Genomic DNA, 20,938 nt, shown 5'->3' with positions numbered 1-20,938 from the left:
TGTCTTTCCTTGTTTTGAAGGCTGAGACCGAAGAACTTGCTAAGAAAGTTGAAGCCTTGACAGCCGAAAACATGGCATTAAGATCTGAACTAAACCAACTTAATGAGAAATCTGATAAACTAAGAGGAGCAAATGCAACCTTGTTGGTAAGTAAGCATTATTTAACTTACAAGTGATCTTTATGAACGTGTATCATTTATTCTTGATTGTGGCCGGTTCTTTTTGGGGTTGCAGGACAAACTGAAATGCTCGGAACCTGAGAAGAGAGTCTCTGGGAATATGTTGTCAAGAATTAAAAACTCAGGAGCTGGAGACAAGAACAAGAACCAAGGAGACAATGATTCTAACTCTACAAGCAAACTGCATCAACTGCTCGATACAAAGCCTCGAGCTAATGCTGTAGCTGCGGGCTAATGGATGAGTGTCGATTTCTACTTAATTTGTTCGACATAAACAAAGGAAAACAAAGTGCCTGCTAATTTTCAACCAAAACTTGATAGATAGTAGTATAGTAGATTGAGAGAGATGATGATTGATCTATAAAATTTTCAGAGAGAGAGGGAGAAAGAGAAGCTTTTTCCTCCAGATGAAAATTTGATGTTGTGTTTTTCTTCATGTTAATATAATAGAGAGAGTTTTTTTCTTGTTTTATAAATGGCTTCCTTTGTTGCATTTTATGAGATCGTTGTTGTTGCTTTGCGTAAGCTTTTGTTTCTTTTTCGAATGTCTCTCTCATGTTTTATCGAATTAAGATAACTTGAACTGTCGAATGTTAGCTTAGACTATAAGTCTATTACGTGTTACGAACGTATTGCTTAAAAATAAAAAATAACGATTATGTTGTGAAGTTGATTTTGTGTTGTGTCATTGTGTTTTTTATGAGAACCAAATGTCCAAATGGTTAAGAGTGACAGAGATATGGCACTATGTCCGTTATTAGTAGGCCTGACATTCTTCGATTATTTGCTGAAATAACTCCTCAAACAATTTATCAAGACATCCAAATAATTTTAATTATAAATTAAAGTGCCCAATTTTAGACGAAGTCTTTTTTATCTTTCACACTTTTTGACTATCAAAAGGTAATTAATAATTTCACTTCCTTAGAAAGCTTACTATTAAATACTAAATACACTTTTTGAAAGAAAAAAACGGTATTTTTTACACATCACAGATGAACTCAAATTAGTAGGTTTTGGGCTTTTATACAAAAATACTAATAAATAACCCAAATATGATTCCTTGTCTAACCCATAGTGCAAGTGCAATGTCGGCATATCTAAAGTGATATTAGGGTTAGCGGATCAGATCGATAATCTTTTCCAGGAAAATTGTTAATTTTTCTTATTAACTTTTAATTAAAGGAAATTGTTAATTTTTCCATATTAAGTTTTAAAGAGATATTATAAGTATTAATGGATAAATTGATGTAAACCTTAGGGCAAAGAAATTATCCGATCAATAAACAACTTTTTAGAGAATCGTTTTTACAATTAATCAACTTCTTATTCTGAGAGCAGTTAATCAATTTTACACTGACAAGCTTTTTTTCAGACAATGGTAAGCGAGGGGGAGGTTAGAAGTCGTATTTCAGACGAAGATATCATAGAAGGTTATCTCCGACCAAAGGTAAACGGGGAAGCAATTGCAAACCCGCGATTTATCGTAGACAACATGGAGGAGGAGTTGTACACACGAGAGCCGTGGCTGCTTCCGCAACCAACAGATCCTATCCTAAACCCTCGCGAGTGGTTCTACCTGGGGAAACGGAATAGGAAATATCGCCAGGCAGAAGGAGTTCATTGTGAGGGAGCGTGGATTCTCATCCAAGGTAGATCCCCGGTCCTGTCTGAGGAGTCGGGTGAAATAATTGGGGCAACTATGAGATTCAGATATTGCTTCAGGAACAAGAACGATAAATCTGCTATGGCCTATAGCAATTGGTTCATGCGAGAGTATCGTCTCTGTGACAAAAGCAAACCCTACAACACCCCTCATGTTCTCTGCAAGATTACTTGTAACCTTTGACTTGTATGTAACCTATGACTTGAAACATAGTTGTGACTTTAATGTGGTTTTGTGACTTTATTTGAGTTTGGGGCTCTTGGCGAGTCTACTTCGTTTTGCTATATGATTTTAACGTTTGCATAATTGGAATGTTTTTTTTTTTTAATGTTTTTTGGTATCAGTAATAATTGGAATGTTACAAACTATGCAGAAGGGATAGTAGTTGTAAAAAGGTCTTTACCAAACAGAGCATACATTGATACATATGTGACTTCTCACAACTTCTTCATAATGTCTAAAAAGGCCAGTCGTTGATGCTTCATAATTAAAGGCAAAAACTAACTAGATTTCAAGTAGAAAAGAGTTGGTCCACCAAACATATATCACAGCATCGGATTCCAAAGATGGACAAATGAATAGCTTTGAGCCCAAGATGTTGAGCAAGATCAATCAAAGCCTATATTATGACAGAAACATATAAAGAGTTTAATTTTGTATGAAATATATTATATATCCCTTGGTTCAAGTACTTTAACGCATGCATGCATAGTCTTCAAAATCACATTGAGTTGGGGAGAATAGAACAATTGGAGAATTAGGCTACCAAATATCATCAGGACATCAGGTTCAAGAAAAAAGATTAGTTCACTGGACATTGCTTTCTCGTTGTTGTACATTAATTAATAATTACCCCAAATAGATTTGCAAGATAGTAGACGCGATGGAGACACTAACTGAGACTGAGATCTTGATTGCTTCTCTAGACACAACCCGGATCTGATACCTAATCTCGATTTGTTTCTCGGAAACAGAGGAAAATGGACTGAACTGACATCTGCACCAGTGATCAGTTTTCGAGATTCTGTTCTGCGTTGCTTCCTTGCTAGAAAACTGTCGATGAATTGAAACAGATGGATGCTATCATCCTCTCTTCTTCTTGTTTTTTTTTTTTTTTTTTTTTTTNTTCGAGAAATAAACCAAACCCCTTCAAATTATTAATCGAAGATTAGTTTATTTAGCATCGGTTTTGTTATTTTGAAACTTTTGTTTGGTTCGATTTTTAGGTCTGGGTCCGGTTCTGGGATTAATAAAAGAACGATAGAGTTTTTAATGGATTTCGGGTTCGATGTGCAAAGGAACTAAATTTGGATTGGAGCGGTTTGCTTGATTCAAATATATTCCATCGTTCAGGTTAGGGTTTGGTTCCGCTACGGCGGTGGTATTAAGATGAATAATCCTAAAAAAAAAAAAAAAAAAAACGTTGTTGAAAAAAAAAGGAAATCATATCATGCTCTAACGGTCGAATAAGGGTTTCTTTTTAATCCACCATCAAGCCTTTAAAAGCCACTATCTTGAAGTTCGAAAGAAGAAAAACAGAGCTATCTGGTCATTCATTGTTGTAATTTAGAAAAGAGCTACACGATCTTCTCTCTAGGGTTTTGGTTTTGGGAATTTTCTCTGTTTTCTTTCGACATGGAGGAGGAGGGTCTGATTCATCTACCTTTTGATTTGGTACTGTATGAGATTTTTTCAAGGGTTCCAATAGAATCTCAGACGCGTTTGAGAACAACTTGCAGAGCGTTTTACAACCAAACGTTTGATACGGATTACATCTACAAACACCTCGATTTGTGTCGACAGCGTTTTCTCCGACTTGATCACATGGTGCACGTCATCGATCCCGTGTCCAACGCCGTCAATTCTACTGCCATGCTTCGCTGCCTCAATCATGGAAACACCATCTCTAGCGTAATACATTGTGATGGTTTGTTGTTGTGTCGAAACCAACGAACTAGCATGCTTACTTTGTGGAACCCTTATCAAAAGCAAGTTCGCCAGATACAACCACCAATGGGATTTTTCTCTGCATTCGACCGTTACGGTTTGGGGTACCGTACGGATGCACGTAGCAACTATAAGGTGTTGCGTATCTTTGACGCGGAATTAAACGCACAAGACGGGAAAGACGAAGATCAAGTCGAGATTTTTGATACTGAAACTCGTTTGTGGAGAAGAGTACTAGATGCCACGCCGCTGGATTGCAAGATTGAGGGATTAAGCCCAGGCTTATCCGTTAAAGGCAACATGTATTGGATTGCAACGCCTAAAGCTTCACTCAGATCTGGGATCGTCGGAAGCTTCATCCAGTGCTTTGATTTCTCAAAGGAGACTTTCATCCCCATATGTGCACTTCCAGTTGGACTTGACTATGATCCTAACCATACAAACTCCTTGTCCGTCTATAAAGGTTGCAGTTTGTCTCTCTTGCATCAACGCCTGACTACAACGGATATGGAAGTCTGGGTTACAAACCCGTTGGCCGATGAAGTTGTCGCTTGGACCCACCAATTTAGCGTGGACAACCCAAATCTTCCACCATTACGTGCTCAGTACGAAATCTCGTACCCAGTTCACTTCATCAACGGAAGAGACCTCCTTGTGGTGTTATGCAGGGAAGACGATGGAGACAACACAGATGAAGATAACGACGCTGACGAGGGAACTACACATATACGGATGTATACAATCGGGAAGGATGGGATACAACATCGAACGGACATGGGACAAGGAGTTTTCTTCGAGCATGTAATGTGTGGTTACATTTACACTCCCAGTAGGGTTACGGTTCATAATTGATTAGTGGTTCATAATTTCTTACTCTATTCTACTAGTTTTCATTTGTTCTGTCTTTTCGGTTTTGGCTTTGAAAGCATAATGAAACTCATGAGCAATAATTGGATTTTTGATTTTGGGGCTCTTGGCGAGTCTTTTCCTTTTTTTGGAATCAAGTAGCAGATAAGAAAACCAAAGTACTGACTTGAAAATAACTTAGGATATTATTAAGAACTGATATTGCCAAGGTAGCAAATAAGCAAAAAGGCAAGAGTGAAACAAAAAAACATCCGCACAAACACATTGCGAACAAGTATTCTCGATTCACTCAACATCCTGTTTCAGATCCTCGACCCACTAGCAGCTTAAGTTAACCTCTAAATCTTTTAATGTTTTCTGCCCCAGACCCAACTGAGCTTTAAAAAGACACTTTCTGCTTCTAAATAGATAGATAGATAGCTTACGATCTACAAATAAAACATTCATGCATACTGTATAATCCGGAAACTAAAGAGTAACCAGTTCAGTTCCCCTTTTCCTTGTATCTATAGAACAAGAAAGAAAAAAAAAAGATCAAAACAATTTGAATAGGTTTCCTTATAATGGAACCGGTAATCGTTCTTGCAAAGCCACTAACCTAAGAGTATCCAAAATCTGTATCTGGAAGAGACTATCCATAACCTAAGAGCTAATCCAAAATCTGTATCTTGAAGCAAAAAAGTTGAGGATGTCGAAACCATTTGATTGTAGCTGCAGCAGTAGCCAATGAGAGATAATGCTGCTTATAGTAAGTGTCTAAACCAAGGGCCAAAGGTTCTTCTGCAGACAAGTTTTGTGTTAATAGAGCACCCTGAAACATATAGCCAAAAATGCATATCAGTTAAAAACTACATGACTACAAGGATAATTGAACCATGGAGAGTGAATCTAACAAGACCTGATCAAACTCAAATAGAGGTTCAAAAAAAGTGATTTACGCTGATCGGCTGATGTTTCCATGGAAAGAGGTTCTTAACATTTAAAGCACGATAGTAATATGACCTTGCAGCTTTGTAGATCTTGGTCATAGTATTTAAGATCTCCTATTTTATTGAGTGAGACATAAAGTGTATATGTAATCTGCAATTTTAGAAAAAACTGTTACAAAATGGTAAAAGTTTGCTGTATCAAACTATAACAAGAACCAGTGTGTAACCTCCAAATCATTCATTGGCAGTTTCATAAGGAATTCAATACTCTCTTCGAAATGATTGACTGCAGAGCTTGAGTCTCCCATTTCTCGGCTGCAACAACAAAACAAATTAAGTTAACCATCGAACTCAAGCCCCCCGAAAGAAAGATTTTCAACACACCAAACAGAACGGCAATCATTTCGGCCAAAATAACGTAGTTCAGGGGCCACACACTTGAGGAACTCCTACACTAAAAAATCACATATCAACCAAAGTGTCTACAATCAGTCAAATGAGTGTAATAGGTAGGTGGATGGGATCATAACGGAGCATATTGATGACCCCTTCTCAATCTTTTTTTGTTTACAGAAACTCGATAATGGACAAACGTTGGAAATAAACAACATGGGATAAAGCATACCTGCAGCCGCCAAGCATACCAAGGACTGCACCAAGCTGTGAGCTTAACTCTGGTGTATTGCCCTCCCTCCCTAGTTGATCCCGAATGTCTTCGGTACACATTGCCAACCTTGATTTAGCACTTTCTGGGCACTAAATGCATGTGCATACAGATTGAATCAGAACAAGGAATATAACCAGAACTCAACAACATAACAAAACGTACATCATTCAAACAGAATAAACCCCACCAATTAAGTCAACAAAATTTAGAGGTAGAACTCACCCTCATAGCTTGTTGCACCAAGAAAGAACCTCTTTCCANAGAACTCCAACACTAAAAAATCACATATCAACCAAAGTGTCTACAATCAGTCAAATGAGTGTAATAGGTAGGTGGATGGGATCATAACGGAGCATATTGATGACCCCTTCTCAATCTTTTTTTGTTTACAGAAACTCGATAATGGACAAACGTTGGAAATAAACAACATGGGATAAAGCATACCTGCAGCCGCCAAGCATACCAAGGACTGCACCAAGCTGTGAGCTTAACTCTGGTGTATTGCCCTCCCTCCCTAGTTGATCCCGAATGTCTTCGGTACACATTGCCAACCTTGATTTAGCACTTTCTGGGCACTAAATGCATGTGCATACAGATTGAATCAGAACAAGGAATATAACCAGAACTCAACAACATAACAAAACGTACATCATTCAAACAGAATAAACCCCACCAATTAAGTCAACAAAATTTAGAGGTAGAACTCACCCTCATAGCTTGTTGCACCAAGAAAGAACCTCTTTCCATGGAAACATCAGCGTAAATCACTTTTGTGTTATCATTTTCGACCTCTTCTTTGTTCTGTGCCATTGACAACAGTTCTCTTGATTCTAGCATGGCCTTCAATAAATTGATCAACCATCTTTTGAAGGTTTTCATCAGCTTGAATGCTTTCAATGTCAGCACCGCACAGAGGGCAGTCCTTAAACCGTGATAAGCACACTCTGCAATTTAAGAAACAACAAAGATTGATAAAAGTAAACGCAATCACCATCCATCATGAGCCAAAAAGGGTAAACGAGATACACTAAGCAGCTGAGCAACTAAAACATACTAATTTAACACAAAGATAAAAACTAAGGCTTACTTGCAAAACACATGAGTACAAGGTACACATCTACTGCTATCATACAGAAGTGATTGACATAGCATACAGATAAAAGGGCCAAGCTTGAATGTTTGGGAGTCATAACCAAAAGGGCACTTGGCAGGCACAGTTGCAGAATCAGTAGTGTCCTTATTCAACCAGAAGCAGCCGTTTCGCCTTGTTTCCGAGCAGAAGCATCGTCGGGAGGAGCAGCTTTAGAAGAAAAAGGGCAACCAGAAGCAGTCATCTCGCCCTGTTTTCGAGTGGAAGAAGCATCTTCAGGACGAGCAGCTTTCGAGAACGGACAAACAGAAGTCGTCATTCGTGTGAAGGGTAGTAAAACAATAATCTTGCACCTCAAAACAAAATTTCAAACGCAAAAAATCACTAAAATTGGCTTTCCCAGAATGAAATACGAAATTGGTTCCTCGGCTAAACAAAAGCTTCTCCCTAAAAACAGCTGAAATCGAACATAGAAATTGAATATGACAATAACATTTTAATCGGAAAGTGAAATTTCATAAAGAAATTGAGCAGAGCGTTTCAGAAGTAGCACAATAGAAAGAGAGAGATGGGTAAACAAACCTGGATCGGAGGATTGCGACGACTCAGATTTGGAGATTATCTCTTTCGCGGCTTCTCTGCAATCAATCAATGATCGATTGATAATTATTAGCTTCTTATTTTTCCAATAAGTTTTTGTTTTTAACGGTGTTGTTTTGTTTTCTCTCAGTCAAAAAAAAGATAGAAAGAGATATAATTATTATTATTATTATTATTTGAAGCTTTGTGGATTGAGTTGGGCCTTCGGTTTTACAGCCCAACAAAAAAGAATTTGTGTTAAAAGCCATTTTAAGATAAAGGATGTTTTGGATTATAATATAATCATTATATGATATACTATATTGGTAAATTTGGTTGGATTTAAAATCAGTTAAAAATGATTTACTAACTAATCTATCAATCATTTAATGGTTGGATATTTTCTAAAATGTGGTTTAGTCAAGCAATTAAATCGTCAAAACTGTTGGCACACAATTTTAACATTCAAAGAATCCAAACAAATATATATATATATTTTTTAAAAAAAACAAAATCAAATTGAATGGATTTAACTTTTTTTTAGTACTATTGGCTCAACTGTATATGAGTCAACTAGATAATTTGATACCTATCCTATTAGGCTCAAGTTTGGTACAATATACTTTGACTAGATAACTCAATTCCAGCCCAAAGCTACTAAACTAATTTGATCATGTTATGTAATTCTCATTCATATCATTTGCATGTGCAATACTGTATTGCATTCTCATAAAACTTATATTACTTTTAATATGGTTTCCATTGGTTAAGTCAATTCTTCAAATATGTGTTTGGCCCTCCATTCTTACACCCAACTAGTTTTTTCTCCTATGATTATTAATCATTTTTCTATTTCTAAGTACAAATGAAATAATAACATATTAGATAGTTTTTATTTTCAGCTGAGCTACATTTGTATCTACTGCCTTGCCAGTATTGACACTTACGGCGACTTCTTCAATCCATTTGACTACACTTGCGGTTCCTGCAATGGCATTGTTTGCATTTTTTGCTTAGATAAAATACATTTTCCCGCAACATGCTTTGATTCGGTAAAATGGTCTGAGAGTTATATGTATTTGTTGATGCATCTCAGTTTAAAACAGAGTATGAAATTGATGCCCTCAAAGATCTCTCTTTGAATCTAAGATTAACATGAGATGCCCTGAGAAGAAAAGTGTGTAAAATATTTTTGAAACTGAAATAGTCATGTATTTAATGAGCTACATGCGACTTGGAACTGAAATTTATTGAATTTGACTAAATAGTGAGTATTGATCTAATGAATTTGATAGAAATTTAGTAGAATGACAAATTCTAGTCTTATTCAATTGTATATATTTTATAAAATCTTTTAAATTCTTTTGTTATTCCTTAAATTATTTATTTTGAAAGGACTTTAAATCTATAGTTATTCACTTTAACAATTTCTTAATTTTTTTTAGATGCAAGTGTTTTTCAACCATATGTAGTTTAAGGACTTTTTTTAGTCGGCATGTCTACTAGAAAAAAAATATATATATATCACCATTTATACGTTTGAATTGATTGTTTATGCCATCAATTATTTCAAAGAGCTTAATCATCTAAGTATATTCGTGGTACAAAATCATGAATATGTTGAAAAGAGAGAAAATAAAAAATGGGAGACTCTTTCAAAGAATCTAAATCTTGATGTTGAAGTAATTGGAGTCAAAATGATGCAGCCTCACGTAACCGTCTTCACCTCCACTAGAGAAACTGAAAAATACATTCCCAATCTTAGTAACAAAGTCAGAAAACACACACACTCAAAAACTCATCACGTGAGGATTGTACCAAATCAATCAAAATCAAATGTTCATAATGTACCTCTTCCCATCAGGATTGAATGCCAAAGCATTTATAGGTCCAAAATGACCTTTAACACCACCTATTTCCTCTTGCAGAATCTATATATTGTACCAAAGACAAAATGATACACAGTTACATATCTATTTTCCAGGTTACATGTTTTCAAATAAAACTTTCTTATTGTAAAAGACTAACCGTGTCGTAAAACTTAGCTTCAAAATTCCCAGCACGATGATCAGTGGTAGTCACAGCTGATGCATCTTGACCACCTCCAAGCATAACCTAAGAGAGAGCAGAAACATTTAGCAAAGATAAAATCAAGACTTGTTGGTTTTTGGAAACCAGATTTGAATTTCAAGAAGTTCATACATGGTTGAGAAGTGGAGACATGGCAACAGCATTTACAGGAACCACTGTGGTATAACTCTTTATAAGAGTCAGTGTTCTCATGTCCCAAAGCTGAAAGAATCAACAAAAAGAACACTCTCTTAGGATGATTTATCATTTACATGTATAGTGCAAATTTTATTGAAACAAAGATACATAAGTAAAAGAGAGAAGCACATGCCTTTGCAGTATTGTCAAGTGAACCTGTAAGAAAATGAGAATCATCAGCTGCTTTACAGAGCGATGTAATGGCCTTCTTGTGACCCACTTCCTCATCTGATTCCTTGAGCAATGTCCCAGTCTAGCAACAATGACAGTAGTACCACATAAGGTAATAATCTTTAAAAGAAAATTAATACACAAAAAGGCCTTAAGAGATTAGAAATACCTCAGTATCCCAGATTCTGATAACAGCATCTTCACCAGCACTAACGATAGTTTTGTTCAGGGGACCCCAAACAGCTCTATTGATCCTCTTCTTTCCATCAGGATTATTAATGACAAGCACAGAATCATCAACCTCTACACCAATTGCATCAAAACCAATTCCAAATTACACATACAAAGACATAGAGGCTAAGTAAACATAACTAGATTTTGACCCAGAATTGACAACTTACGATCTTGGGGATCTTCGACAATGCGTTTCACATGAATAGCAGAGGTACGTTCTATGAAGGGATCAGTGGTAATCACAGCAAGATGATCTCCAACAGAGAATTCCACAGACCTGGCCGTAGAACCAAACTTGAATGTGAACAATTGTTCACCAGATTGCACATCCCAGAGCTTAGCAGTCTGATCAGCACTACCAGTGATCAATCTTGACGAGTCTCCTAAGAAATCACAAACAAATCACTAAACAAATCACTAAACCCTAAACTGAAACCATTCCATCCACTCTATACTAACTGAATTTGAGAATCTGAGACACTTACGGGAGACATCACAGCACCAAACAGCACCATTGTGGCCACGGTAGGTTCCAAGGCGTTCTCCATTATCGGCAAACCAGAGAGTGGGATTGTGGTCCTTGGCGCAGGAGAATAGAAGATCGCCATCTCTGTTGTACCTAAGGCACGTCAATGGACGTTCATGTCCCTTCAGCAAGATCGGCCGTATCCACGATTCTAGGGTTTGATGCGAAGAGCTTTGAATCTGTAAAAACAAATACAAGATTAGCCCTCATCTGAAATTCACAAGGTAAACTAGATAATAGCGAAAGAGAGGAAGAGATAAAATAACAATGCATACATCGTTGAATTGGCGACCATCTAATCGAAGACCTTCGGGGTTAACACACTCCATCGTCATGACGGAGGAGGAAGGAAGGCGACGATTAAAGAACGGCTCTCCGACGAGACAATTGTTCAGTGAGAGTACAATTTTGAGGGCTTTAGGTTATCTTGTGAATTCGTTGAGGCGGTGAGGGTACATTTGGTAAATTGTTCCTCATAGAGGCCACGTGTCAGTGACTGGTTCGAAACGCGAATCAGATTCTAAAGAATTTCCACGTGTGTATATATAATATATTGACTTAATGGAAAAAAAATGTAGGAAGAAGAGAAAAAAGAGGGGGACACGTCAGCAATTTTTATAAAAAGAAAATAACGGCGCGCGTGAGGCTAATAACGAATCCCCTTCCTCACGTCTCATCGTTCTTCTCTCCATTAGCAAAAACACAACGCAACAACTCCAAAAAACATTCTTCTCTCTCTCTCTTCCAAAAAACAAAACTCAAAATCTCTTAGAGATCAAGTTTCGATCTCTGCCTTTAACCATCATCATCGCCTCTCTCTCTCTCTCTTTCTTCATTCTCAAGATTTCTCCTCAGGTTTCCTCTCCCTTCTCATCGATTCCGACTCTGTTTGCTAAAAAAAAACAGAGAGATTGATCATTTGGTTTTTTCTTCTTTGATACGTTTTTTCAGAGAGGTGTAAGGATTAAACAAAACAATAATAATGGCAGATTATCATATGCAACCGGTTCTTCAAAAACCCCCAGGTTACAGAGATCCCAACATGGCGTCTCCACCTCCTCCTCCTCCTCCCGTTTCTAAACAGCCTATGAGAAAAGCCTCCGCCGCTATGCCTACTTCTTTCCGACCAAAGCGAAAACGCAGAAGCTGTTGTCGTTTCTGTTGCTGCTGCATTTGCATTTCTCTTGTCCTTCTCATCTTTCTCTTCTTAGTCGGGACTGCTATTTTCTACCTCTGGTTCGATCCCAAGCTTCCTACTTTTAGCCTCGCTTCGTTTCGTCTCGACGGTTTCAAACTCGCCGATGATCCCGACGGTGCTTCTCTCTCCGCTACAGCCGTTGCGCGCGTTGAGATGAAGAACCCTAACTCGAAACTCGTTTTTTACTACGGAAACACCGCGGTGGAGATGAGCGTCGGGAGTGGGAGCGACGAGACGGGGATGGGGAAAACGACGGTGGATGGGTTCCGACAAGGTCCGAAAAACTCGACGAGCGTGAAAGTGGAGACGGCGGTGAAGAATCAGATCGTGGAGAGAGGTTTGGCTAAGAGACTCGCTACGAAATTTCAGAGCAAAGATTTGGTGATTAATGTTGTTGCAAAGACTAAAGTTGGATTTGGTTTCGCCGGGATTAAGATCGGAATGCTCGCCGTTAATTTGAGATGCGGCAGCGTTAGCTTGAACAAGCTTGAAACTGATTCACCTAAGTGCACCCTCAATACTCTCAAATGGTAATTTAAGATTTGGTTTTTTTTTTGTTACATCGAATGTTTTGAATCTTTCTTTATGGCTGATTGATTAATGAGAGATTTATATTACACACTGCAGGGTGAATTTACAAGGATGAGGAAGGGATAATTTGTATCAATATGTGTAACTATATTGTAGATAAATACAGTATATTTTACTTGTCTTTTTATGTTTTATTTTTTCGTGTTTTATATACTTAATTATTATTACACATTTTTAAAATTTATTTCATTTAATTTTCGCTGCATCGATGTGGAACATATAGAGAGTATTGTGTTATTTATTTTTATATTTTTGGTCTGTGATAGGTTTTTTGGTGTAATAGTTTTAACGTGAGTTGTGTTATTTGGGATGGAAATATGATGTAATGTGGTAGTTATTTATTTTGATACTATTTTTAACATCTTAGACTCTTTGTATATGTGAATATGTGATGGTTGGATTGGAATTTGTAGTTGTCACGCTTGTCATTGGGAGCCTTAATTTTAAGTGGCGTAGAATTTGACCGCTAATCTTCGAAGTTTCCACTAATGGGCACGTCCAGTATTTGGCCCGTAAAATGCTGTCGGATGGTTTATGCTATTTTTGGGGCCTAAACTAGTAATGTTAAATGGACTACGTCATATAATCTGGTGAAAATTAAGGTAGTTAGTCATGTTATCAGGTTTTATTTAAAAACTTAGATTCTGATTCGAACAAAATATGCTGTTGTGTTTACTTATCTTTAAAACAAGGGGATAACGATGAACTTTCCAACCATTGGCGACAAAAACTTTTCTATTAATTGAATTTTGGATAATCGAGCCTATTAAACTGTAAATAGGCCTATTGATTTTAAAGCCCAAATATTAAAGGCCCATTAGAAAACCGGGACACGAGTCTCGTTTGATAAAGACGGTGGGAAACCCCTCTCTCTATATATTACCTCTTCTATCACGAAGATCTTCTTCGTTTCCTCGTGTTGTTAATTCTCAAGCTTTGGAACTCGAACTCGATCGCCGTTAGGGCGGTTCTCTCTGTTTCCTTCCTGATTAAGGTACGGTAGTTCCTTTTCTTATCTCTCTCTGAAACCCTAATTAAGTAGTCTATCGCGTCGACGATTCCTCGTCTTTTTTTAGGGCTATCGATCTCTTTCTCTTAGTATTTTTGCCCTCTCCCATGGGAATATTTATGAACTTATCTCTGCGTTTATTTCAGTAGATTTGATTGTTAATTTTCTGGGGCTATTATTTCCATAACCAATCTTTTAGGTTGAAACTTGTAGCTCAAGCCAATCTGATTTATGAATGTTACTTTGTTTTTGTTTCAGTAAATTTGATTGTTAATTTGCTGAGGCTATTATTTTCATAACCAATCAGTTAGGTTGAACATTGTAGTTCTAGCGAATCTGATTTTGAATTGTTTACTTTGTCTCTGCCTTTGTTTCAGTAGATTTGCTAGGGCTTATTTTTTCTAACAGCTATGATTTAGGTTAAAATTTGTAATTCTAGCGAATCTGATTCTGTGTTTAAAAAGCGAGAATATTCATATGAATTTGAATGTTTTTTTTTTTTTGGTTTCTTCTTGTAGACAAGAAAAAAAAAACAATTTCCTCTACGCTGATGAATACATCCAGGGTCGCTGATGCTATGTCCAGGAGCTCTGGTCCTTGTCACACATCTTCCGAACCTGACGCTCCAGCACCAAAAGGCTGCTACCATTTCGAGATGCCTCAGCCTCAACCTATCAAGTTCGCATTCCTTCCCCCAGGGATCACTATCACCCGCAAGGAGTTTGATATTTTCAAGCTCACAGCGCAGTTTGTCTCTGTTTATGGGATGTATTTTCGGATGGCGCTGAAGAAGAGAGTGTGTGAGAACCCTCTGTTTGAGTTTTTTAAGCCAACTGACAGCAGACACCGTGTTTACCTCAATCTTGTTATCGGGTATTCAAGTGTGTTGGTGCCTTCCAAAAAGCTCATGACTTACCAAAAGCTGATTACGAATTTTGATGCTGCTACTGGGGAAGTTCTTGATGGTTTCTTCAAGCTTCTTGACCAATTGCTTGAAAAGAAGGAGAAGGAGGACGGAGTGGAGATGGCTATGACTGATTTGCATGCCTTTGAGTATTTTGCTAACGTGGAGCAGACCGTGTTGCCACCACCACCACTTGAACTCTTTCCAAATCTGATTAAACTGACTGATTTGCGATTGTGGAAAAACAGCCGAAAAACCACGAGTAATGTGAATGACTCAAGAGTCAAGAGCTCCGGTCCTTGCCAGAAAAAGCTTACTCAGAATGACGATGATGCTCAGGATATCCAACCTGACGCTCCAGCCACTGTTGATGCACCAAAATGCTGCCATCTCGATATGCCTAAGCCTCTACCTATCAAGTTCGCATTCCTTCCCCCAGGGATCACTATCACCCGCAAGGAGTTTGATGTTTTCAAGCTCACAGCGCAGTTTGTTTCTGTCTATGGGATGTATTTTCGGATGGCCCTGAAGAAGAGAGTGTGTGAGAACCCTCTGTTTGAGTTTCTTAAGCCAACTGACAGAAGGCACCGTTTTTATATCAATCTTGTTATCGGGCATTCAAGTGTGTTGGTGCCTTCCAAAAAGCTGATGGCTTACCAAAAGCTGATCACGAATTTTGATGCTGCTACTGAAGAAGTTCTTGATGGTTTCTTCAAGCTTCTTGATCAAGTGCCTGAAAAGGAGAAGGACGGAGTGGAGATGGCTATGACTGATTTGCAAGCCTTTGAGTATTTTGCTAACGTGGAGGAGACCGTGTTGCTGCCACCACCACCTGAACTCCTTCCACTACTACAAAAGAAACTGGGAAAGAAACTGGGGACGAAGCCAACTGCAACACCTAATCCTATGCATGGAATGTCGTCTCCTCATCCACCACTGTCTCTACCTGACTTGTAGTAGATAAAAAAAAATTATTGTCTTTTTTACGTTCTAATTTTTTCGTGTTTTATATAATTAATTATTACCACACATGTTATTAATTTATTTTTGGCTGCATCGATGTGGGAACATAGAGAGAGTGCTGTGTTATTTATTTATTTTTTTCGTGTGTGGCCATTATTATTTTGATACTACTATTTTCAACATCTTTGACCACTAGCCTTCGAAGTTTTCACTAAGAAAAAATCTTGGGTTCACCGTTTTTTCAGTCACCGTTTTTACCTCAATCTTGTTATCGGGTATTCAAGTGTGTTGGTGCCTTCAATCGAAAAAGTACTTACCGAGGTTTAACTTCCATTACCAACTCAGAAACAGTGAAATCACTACAAGAGGAATCAGAAACTCCTTCAGGAACATCAGAAACCTTAGCTCTGTTTGTGACTCTAGCAGGCCATTCATTAGTGTAAAGTAATTAAGGACGAACAAGTTGTAAAATAACTTTTAGGAAGGCTCGAACAATAGAGAAAGAATGCATGTATCCAATAGTTCCAAATTCATCAACTAATACAAAAAAGAAAACGGATATGTTAAGAACAAATCAACCACTCCAGGTTCAGATGATTATCATCAACATCATCTTCACTATATTTCCCAAATTGACTATCAGATGATTATCTACCAGATAAGTAAACAACATACAAACCTAAACAAAACAAACAAAAGCACAAAATCATTGACCAAAGTCACCATGAAGAGTGAACTTCCCACTTCCTCTTCACCAAAACAAGTTGTGGCAAACCTCAAGCCCATTCATCTTAAACCCTTGATTCTCAGCTTTCTTATAAGTCGTCGATAGGATTTTAGGGGCAGCGACGCCATAATCTCCGGTGAAGTAAGTAGGAATCGGAACTTGAACTCGACCTTCCACGTAATCCAGAAACTCATCTAGAAGTTCCGGAGAGTCAGGGAAAAACTGGCCGACGCAAATCAGAGCATCAAATGTACCAGCGGATTTGCTAACCTGCAAAAAAATCGGAACTTCGATTAAAAAAACCCTAAGAGATACAGAATCACGTGAGATCGTAGAGCAGAAAGAGAAAGATAGCGATAGGGAAAGAGAACGAGAGAGATACCGATTGAACACGTTTGAAGAGCTGATTGAGACGTCCAATAGGATCTCCGCAGAGCAAAATTCTAGGCGCCATGACACTGAGACGGAGGAGGCAACGGCAACGACGGAGGCGAGAGGAGTTTTAGGCTGTTTGGGCCTTTCTTTCACTACTTAATGGGTTTATCATAAGCCCAATTCAGCTGTCTATGTCAAAACGGCGGCTAATTAAGTGTTTAGACTTACATTTTTTTTTTTCTTTCTCTTATGTATGTAATCAAATTTCCTGATATTCTATTTGATCCTCAAACTAACATATACATTGACATATAAATTAATGTTGCTAAAACTACAATTTGTATTATATTTTTAGGGGTACAACACAATGTAAATAATTAAAGAATATATGAACATTCAAATTATTTTCCGTATTTACATTGATTTGTTATGCAAAATTCATGTTTCTACAAATATGTGAAATCTTTTTTTTTTTGTCAAAAAATTATGTGAAATCTATTTTAGTATTTCTGTGACTTTATTCTTTTGATTAAAATTGACTGTTTGCTAAGTGTTTAACTAATATTTTAGTTAGCAATATTAATGTTAAATACGTATATTGATGTTATTTATGACTTACATTAGTTTGAAGTTTGAATTAATAGCTGACAATATTAACATTCAATACATCATATCATATTTAAAATGGCTCTCACCTATTTCATCATTTAACACTGCAAGAAATAATTTTAGCATCTAAAATTGTTATTTAAGTACATATTTGGCACATATGAATGCTCCCTTGAACAGACTAAATCAAAAAGCATTCACATTTGCCTCATGCGGTTTGATGATGTGATTTTTGTTCCATCAATTGATGATTTTCCAATTATTAATTTTTTATTTATTAATTGTTGATTTTTTTTTTAATTTCAGTTGTTTAGGATTATTTCTCTGAGACAGTGGCTTGGTGACTGTCTTGGATGTATTTCCTCCAGACATTGTAAATGATGTTTTTGTTGAATGTTCCACGCGTCCTTATGACTTTTTTGTCGGATTCGATTTGAATTTTAAGAACTTATCTCTTAAACAATCAGAGCTTTTTGCAAAGCAATAAAACAGTTTTTAATTTTTTCTATTTTTTTTAGTTACTTGATTTGCTAATGTATGGTATAATAGATTTCCTAATATCGCGTTAAATAGTATAATATTTTTTAATCTAACAATTTATGTTTCTGTTTAACTTTATATAATAAATTTTATTGATAATTTATTTCTACATCTAACATATTTCTTTTTTCAATAATCACAAAAATCGGAATTAATTAATAGATAAATTAATTTTTTGTCAACTAGATAAATTGATTAAATTACAATTTTTCTTCAAAAATTGATTAAATCACTTTTTAAAAATAAATTGATTTTCTAAAAATTTAAGTTTAATAACCTGATTACTGTGGAACTAATTTAACGATTTCCTAAAATACAATAAAGATGTTTTTTTTGTTTTATAAAAGATTATATACGCAATTGGGTCAGTTTGGTGAAAATTAAAATATAAGTCATGTTATCAGGATTCAGTTATATTTAGAAAAACTTAGATTCTGATTGGATCAAAATATGCCGTTATGTTTACTATATAGTATATCTTTAACAAGGGGATAACGATCAACTTACTAACCTTTTTTTTTTTTTTCCGCCGTCACCTAATAGAGAATATTTTAGATGTACATCGATGTACTACAGTACTATATATATTTGTTATTATCCATCGTACGGCTACATACAGGTTTGTTTATGCAAAAACACTTGTTACTAGATATAAAAATTTAAACGAATTAGGATATGACTAGATCAAGAACGACAAATGAAGGAGAAGAGAGACTGATCACCATTTAGAAAACTTATTGTTAACAACAGACGACGCGATATACTGTTTCCCCACAACTAAACAAATAAAACATACTATTGGAAAACATCGACAAAATCATACAAAGACCATATCGTTTCCTAACTACACCAACTCATACCTCGTATAACCAAAAATAAAGTAATTATTAGGTGACAAAAAGAAAAATAAAGAGTCTCATGCCTCAACGTCCTAACGCATATGGTGCAAATTCTTTTGTTAATCGCTTTGTCTTCAAGGTTGTTAATGTGGCCCTAAGATAACATAAGTCCAATTTTCTTTTTTGTTTCCTTTCTTTTGTTTCTTTCTATTAATAGATTAATGCACGTTAGTGCACGCCACATACTATCTACTTATTTAATTTTTGATTATAGTATTCCATATTTATTTCCCGCTGCGAAATTCTTATTTATTTAAAAATTGATTTTCCTCCGAAACTGATGATTCTGTTAAACAAAAGAATATTAGTCGTATATCTTTTGCTCACAAAAGATTTAGTTATGATATGACCCCGGATTCTCTTATAACAACTTTTACTAAACAAGATGAATCCACCTAGATCCCTAAAAAATATACACAAGAACCTGACTTAGTCGTCTCAGAACTTCAGTAAACAAATAAAGAAGATCCTTTTATCTTTATCTAGTTTATGAATTTGACTATTGTTATAACTTATAAGGAAATAAAATATTTTTTTAATGGCTGCAATCACTTGATCTCCAAGCAAACAGATCATAATTTCCTTAAAGCCAAAAAAAAAATATTGTTAATTAACAAAATTTAAGACGAGATAATAAAAACAATAACAATGTTATTTTCCCCGGAGAACAAAAACATTACGATGACATGATTACCATAAAAAATCATAATGATAGTAGTGGGTCAAAAGCAGTGAGTGACACAGCACTGTGACCAGTCTCACGTGAGAGAAGGCCCATTTCTTTTCAATTAAGGCGCGCATGACTTTCACGAACACCTATGGGCGCGTGTCAACAAAAGTTGCTTGTTAACCAAGCTATATGGTTTACAGTGACCAAAACCAAAGTCCAGAGAGAAAGAGCTCGTATCCACGTGTCCAAAACCTAGCTCTCTCTGTTCAGAGAAGCGGCTAATCGCCCACTACTAATCTCTCTATTAGTAGTTAATTTTTTCAATTTACAGAAAACATAATTATGATGTGAGTTATACTATCAATAACCAATTAATAAAAACATTTTTTTAAAAAGGTTACGTTTAACTAAATCTCGGGAATTTCATAACGATAACGAGAATTACGAAAATCAAGAAATAAAGTAAAAAATAAAAAAAAGGAAACAGTAATTAAAAAAAAAAAAAAAACAATAAATGGTGAAGGGAAGAGGGGGTGGGCGTGACTATATTTAAGAAGGGATGATACTAAAAGAAACGGCGATTTCTTTCTTCGTAGCTTTTTTGACTCTTCTTCTTCTTTCTTCTTTTTTCTCTAATTCCTTATTCCAATACTCTCTCTTTCTCAAACTCTTATCTTCTTCTCCGAGTAAAACAAACAATGAAAAGCAAAGAGAGAAAAGTTAAATACACGGTACACCGGAAAATCACTTCCTTACCGTTCAACGGTTTCCCAAAAACTGTGAAAATCATAGTCACTGATCCATGTGCTACTGATTCTTCCAGCGACGACGAAGAAGAATACGACAACAAATCTCTACCTCCGAGAGTCAAACGTTTCGTGGAAGAGATCAGGTTCTGTAACAACGACGACGGAGATAAACCGGAGAGGAAGGTGAAGAGCAAGTCAGAGACGGCGGCGAAAGTTGTAGTGAAGCCAGTGGTGAAGTACAGAGGAGTAAGACAACGACCTTGGGGGAAATACGCGGCGGAGATTCGTGATCCTTCGACACGTACTCGTCTCTGGCTTGGTACTTTCGCCACGGCGGAGGAAGCTGCTTTAGGTTACGACAGAGCAGCGATTCGACTCAAGGGACATAACGCTCAGACTAATTTTCTCACTCCTCCTCCTCCACCTCCTCTTCCTCCGGTGATTGATCTTGAAACGGTGTCTGGTTGTGATTCAGCGAAGGAATCACAGATCAGTAGTAGTCTATGTTCTCCGACTTCTGTTCTCCGGTTTGGTCACTACGAAGAAACAGAGTTCAGAACAGAACCGATGACAAAGCAGGA

At 36.7% G+C, this 20,938-nt stretch overlaps 7 protein-coding genes across 10 annotated transcripts in view; 5 read left to right on the top strand and 2 right to left on the bottom strand.

Moving 5' to 3' along the window:
- The window catches only part of LOC104784689 (G-box-binding factor 3), a 7,403-nt gene extending 6,879 nt beyond the window's left edge, over positions 1–524 (top strand). For both annotated transcript variants that reach the window (XM_010509742.2, XM_010509744.2), the window contains exons 11-12: positions 21–146; positions 235–524. In XM_010509742.2, coding sequence (XP_010508044.1) covers positions 21–146; positions 235–414 — 306 coding nt within the window. In that variant the 3' untranslated portion in view covers positions 415–524. The remainder of the gene's footprint in view (positions 1–20; positions 147–234) is intronic.
- Positions 1,558–2,028, top strand: LOC104788742 (NAC transcription factor NAM-B2). The gene has a single exon (XM_010514524.1). It carries the CDS (start codon positions 1,558–1,560, stop codon positions 2,026–2,028), a length of 471 nt encoding a protein of 156 aa, XP_010512826.1.
- LOC104788741 (putative F-box protein At3g22650) lies at positions 3,481–4,644 on the top strand. Its single transcript, XM_010514523.1, has one exon. It carries the CDS (start codon positions 3,481–3,483, stop codon positions 4,642–4,644), a length of 1,164 nt encoding a protein of 387 aa, XP_010512825.1.
- Positions 5,069–8,056, bottom strand: LOC104784688. 3 transcript variants are annotated; one of them, XR_002037904.1, is made up of 8 exons: positions 7,928–8,056; positions 7,343–7,698; positions 6,982–7,199; positions 6,478–6,495; positions 6,214–6,344; positions 5,816–5,903; positions 5,558–5,739; positions 5,069–5,470 (listed from the first exon to the last, which is right to left on the bottom strand). XR_002037904.1 is itself a non-coding variant. In XM_010509741.2 (8 exons), exons 2-7 carry the CDS (start codon positions 7,443–7,445, stop codon positions 5,632–5,634), a joined length of 666 nt encoding a protein of 221 aa, XP_010508043.2. In that variant the 5' UTR covers positions 7,446–7,698; positions 7,928–8,056; the 3' UTR covers positions 5,069–5,470; positions 5,598–5,631. The 3 variants fall into 3 exon arrangements, 1 of the variants encoding a protein (XP_010508043.2); XR_002037905.1 differs by having other exon boundaries at positions 7,343–7,633; XM_010509741.2 differs by having other exon boundaries at positions 5,598–5,739.
- On the bottom strand, positions 9,455–11,528 carry LOC104784687 (eukaryotic translation initiation factor 3 subunit I-like). Its single transcript, XM_010509740.2, has 9 exons — positions 11,399–11,528; positions 11,083–11,302; positions 10,765–10,980; positions 10,533–10,666; positions 10,326–10,445; positions 10,127–10,216; positions 9,953–10,039; positions 9,776–9,855; positions 9,455–9,664 (listed from the first exon to the last, which is right to left on the bottom strand). Exons 1-9 carry the CDS (start codon positions 11,456–11,458, stop codon positions 9,589–9,591), a joined length of 1,083 nt encoding a protein of 360 aa, XP_010508042.1. The 5' UTR covers positions 11,459–11,528; the 3' UTR covers positions 9,455–9,588.
- Positions 11,867–13,015, top strand: LOC104784685. Its single transcript, XM_010509739.2, has 2 exons — positions 11,867–12,851; positions 12,949–13,015. Exons 1-2 carry the CDS (start codon positions 12,106–12,108, stop codon positions 12,965–12,967), a joined length of 765 nt encoding a protein of 254 aa, XP_010508041.1. The 5' UTR covers positions 11,867–12,105; the 3' UTR covers positions 12,968–13,015.
- Positions 20,124–20,938, top strand: part of LOC104784684 (ethylene-responsive transcription factor CRF5-like) — an 8,037-nt gene continuing 7,222 nt past the window's right edge. The window contains exon 1 of the mRNA XM_010509737.2: positions 20,124–20,639. Within this exon, the coding sequence (XP_010508039.1) occupies positions 20,307–20,639 (333 nt within the window). The 5' untranslated portion in view covers positions 20,124–20,306. The remainder of the gene's footprint in view (positions 20,640–20,938) is intronic.

Source organism: Camelina sativa, chromosome 5 (assembly GCF_000633955.1).
Source record: "Camelina sativa cultivar DH55 chromosome 5, Cs, whole genome shotgun sequence".
In the NCBI taxonomy this organism is placed as follows: domain Eukaryota; kingdom Viridiplantae; phylum Streptophyta; class Magnoliopsida; order Brassicales; family Brassicaceae; genus Camelina; species Camelina sativa.
Note: the sequence above shows the minus strand (reverse complement) of the source record. Positions and strands in the feature narration are given on the sequence as shown.

Coding starts and splice junctions, on each gene's coding strand:
- LOC104788741 (XM_010514523.1), top strand. CDS start 3,481: ATGGAGGAGGAGGGTCTGATTCATCTACCTTTTGATTTGGTACTGTAT.
- LOC104788742 (XM_010514524.1), top strand. CDS start 1,558: ATGGTAAGCGAGGGGGAGGTTAGAAGTCGTATTTCAGACGAAGATATC.
- LOC104784687 (XM_010509740.2), bottom strand. CDS start 11,458: ATGACGATGGAGTGTGTTAACCCCGAAGGTCTTCGATTAGATGGTCGC. Junction 10,667..10,764: donor TGTCGAAGATCCCCAAGATC/GTAAGTTGTCAA, acceptor CAATTGGTGTAG/AGGTTGATGATTCTGTGCTT. Junction 10,040..10,126: donor TGTCTCCACTTCTCAACCAT/GTATGAACTTCT, acceptor GCTCTCTCTTAG/GTTATGCTTGGAGGTGGTCA.
- LOC104784685 (XM_010509739.2), top strand. CDS start 12,106: ATGGCAGATTATCATATGCAACCGGTTCTTCAAAAACCCCCAGGTTAC.
- LOC104784688 (XM_010509741.2), bottom strand. CDS start 7,445: ATGACTCCCAAACATTCAAGCTTGGCCCTTTTATCTGTATGCTATGTC. Junction 5,904..6,213: donor GGTATGCTTGGCGGCTGCAG/GTATGCTTTATC, acceptor TTGTTGTTGCAG/CCGAGAAATGGGAGACTCAA. Junction 5,740..5,815: donor TGCCAATGAATGATTTGGAG/GTTACACACTGG, acceptor CTAAAATTGCAG/ATTACATATACACTTTATGT.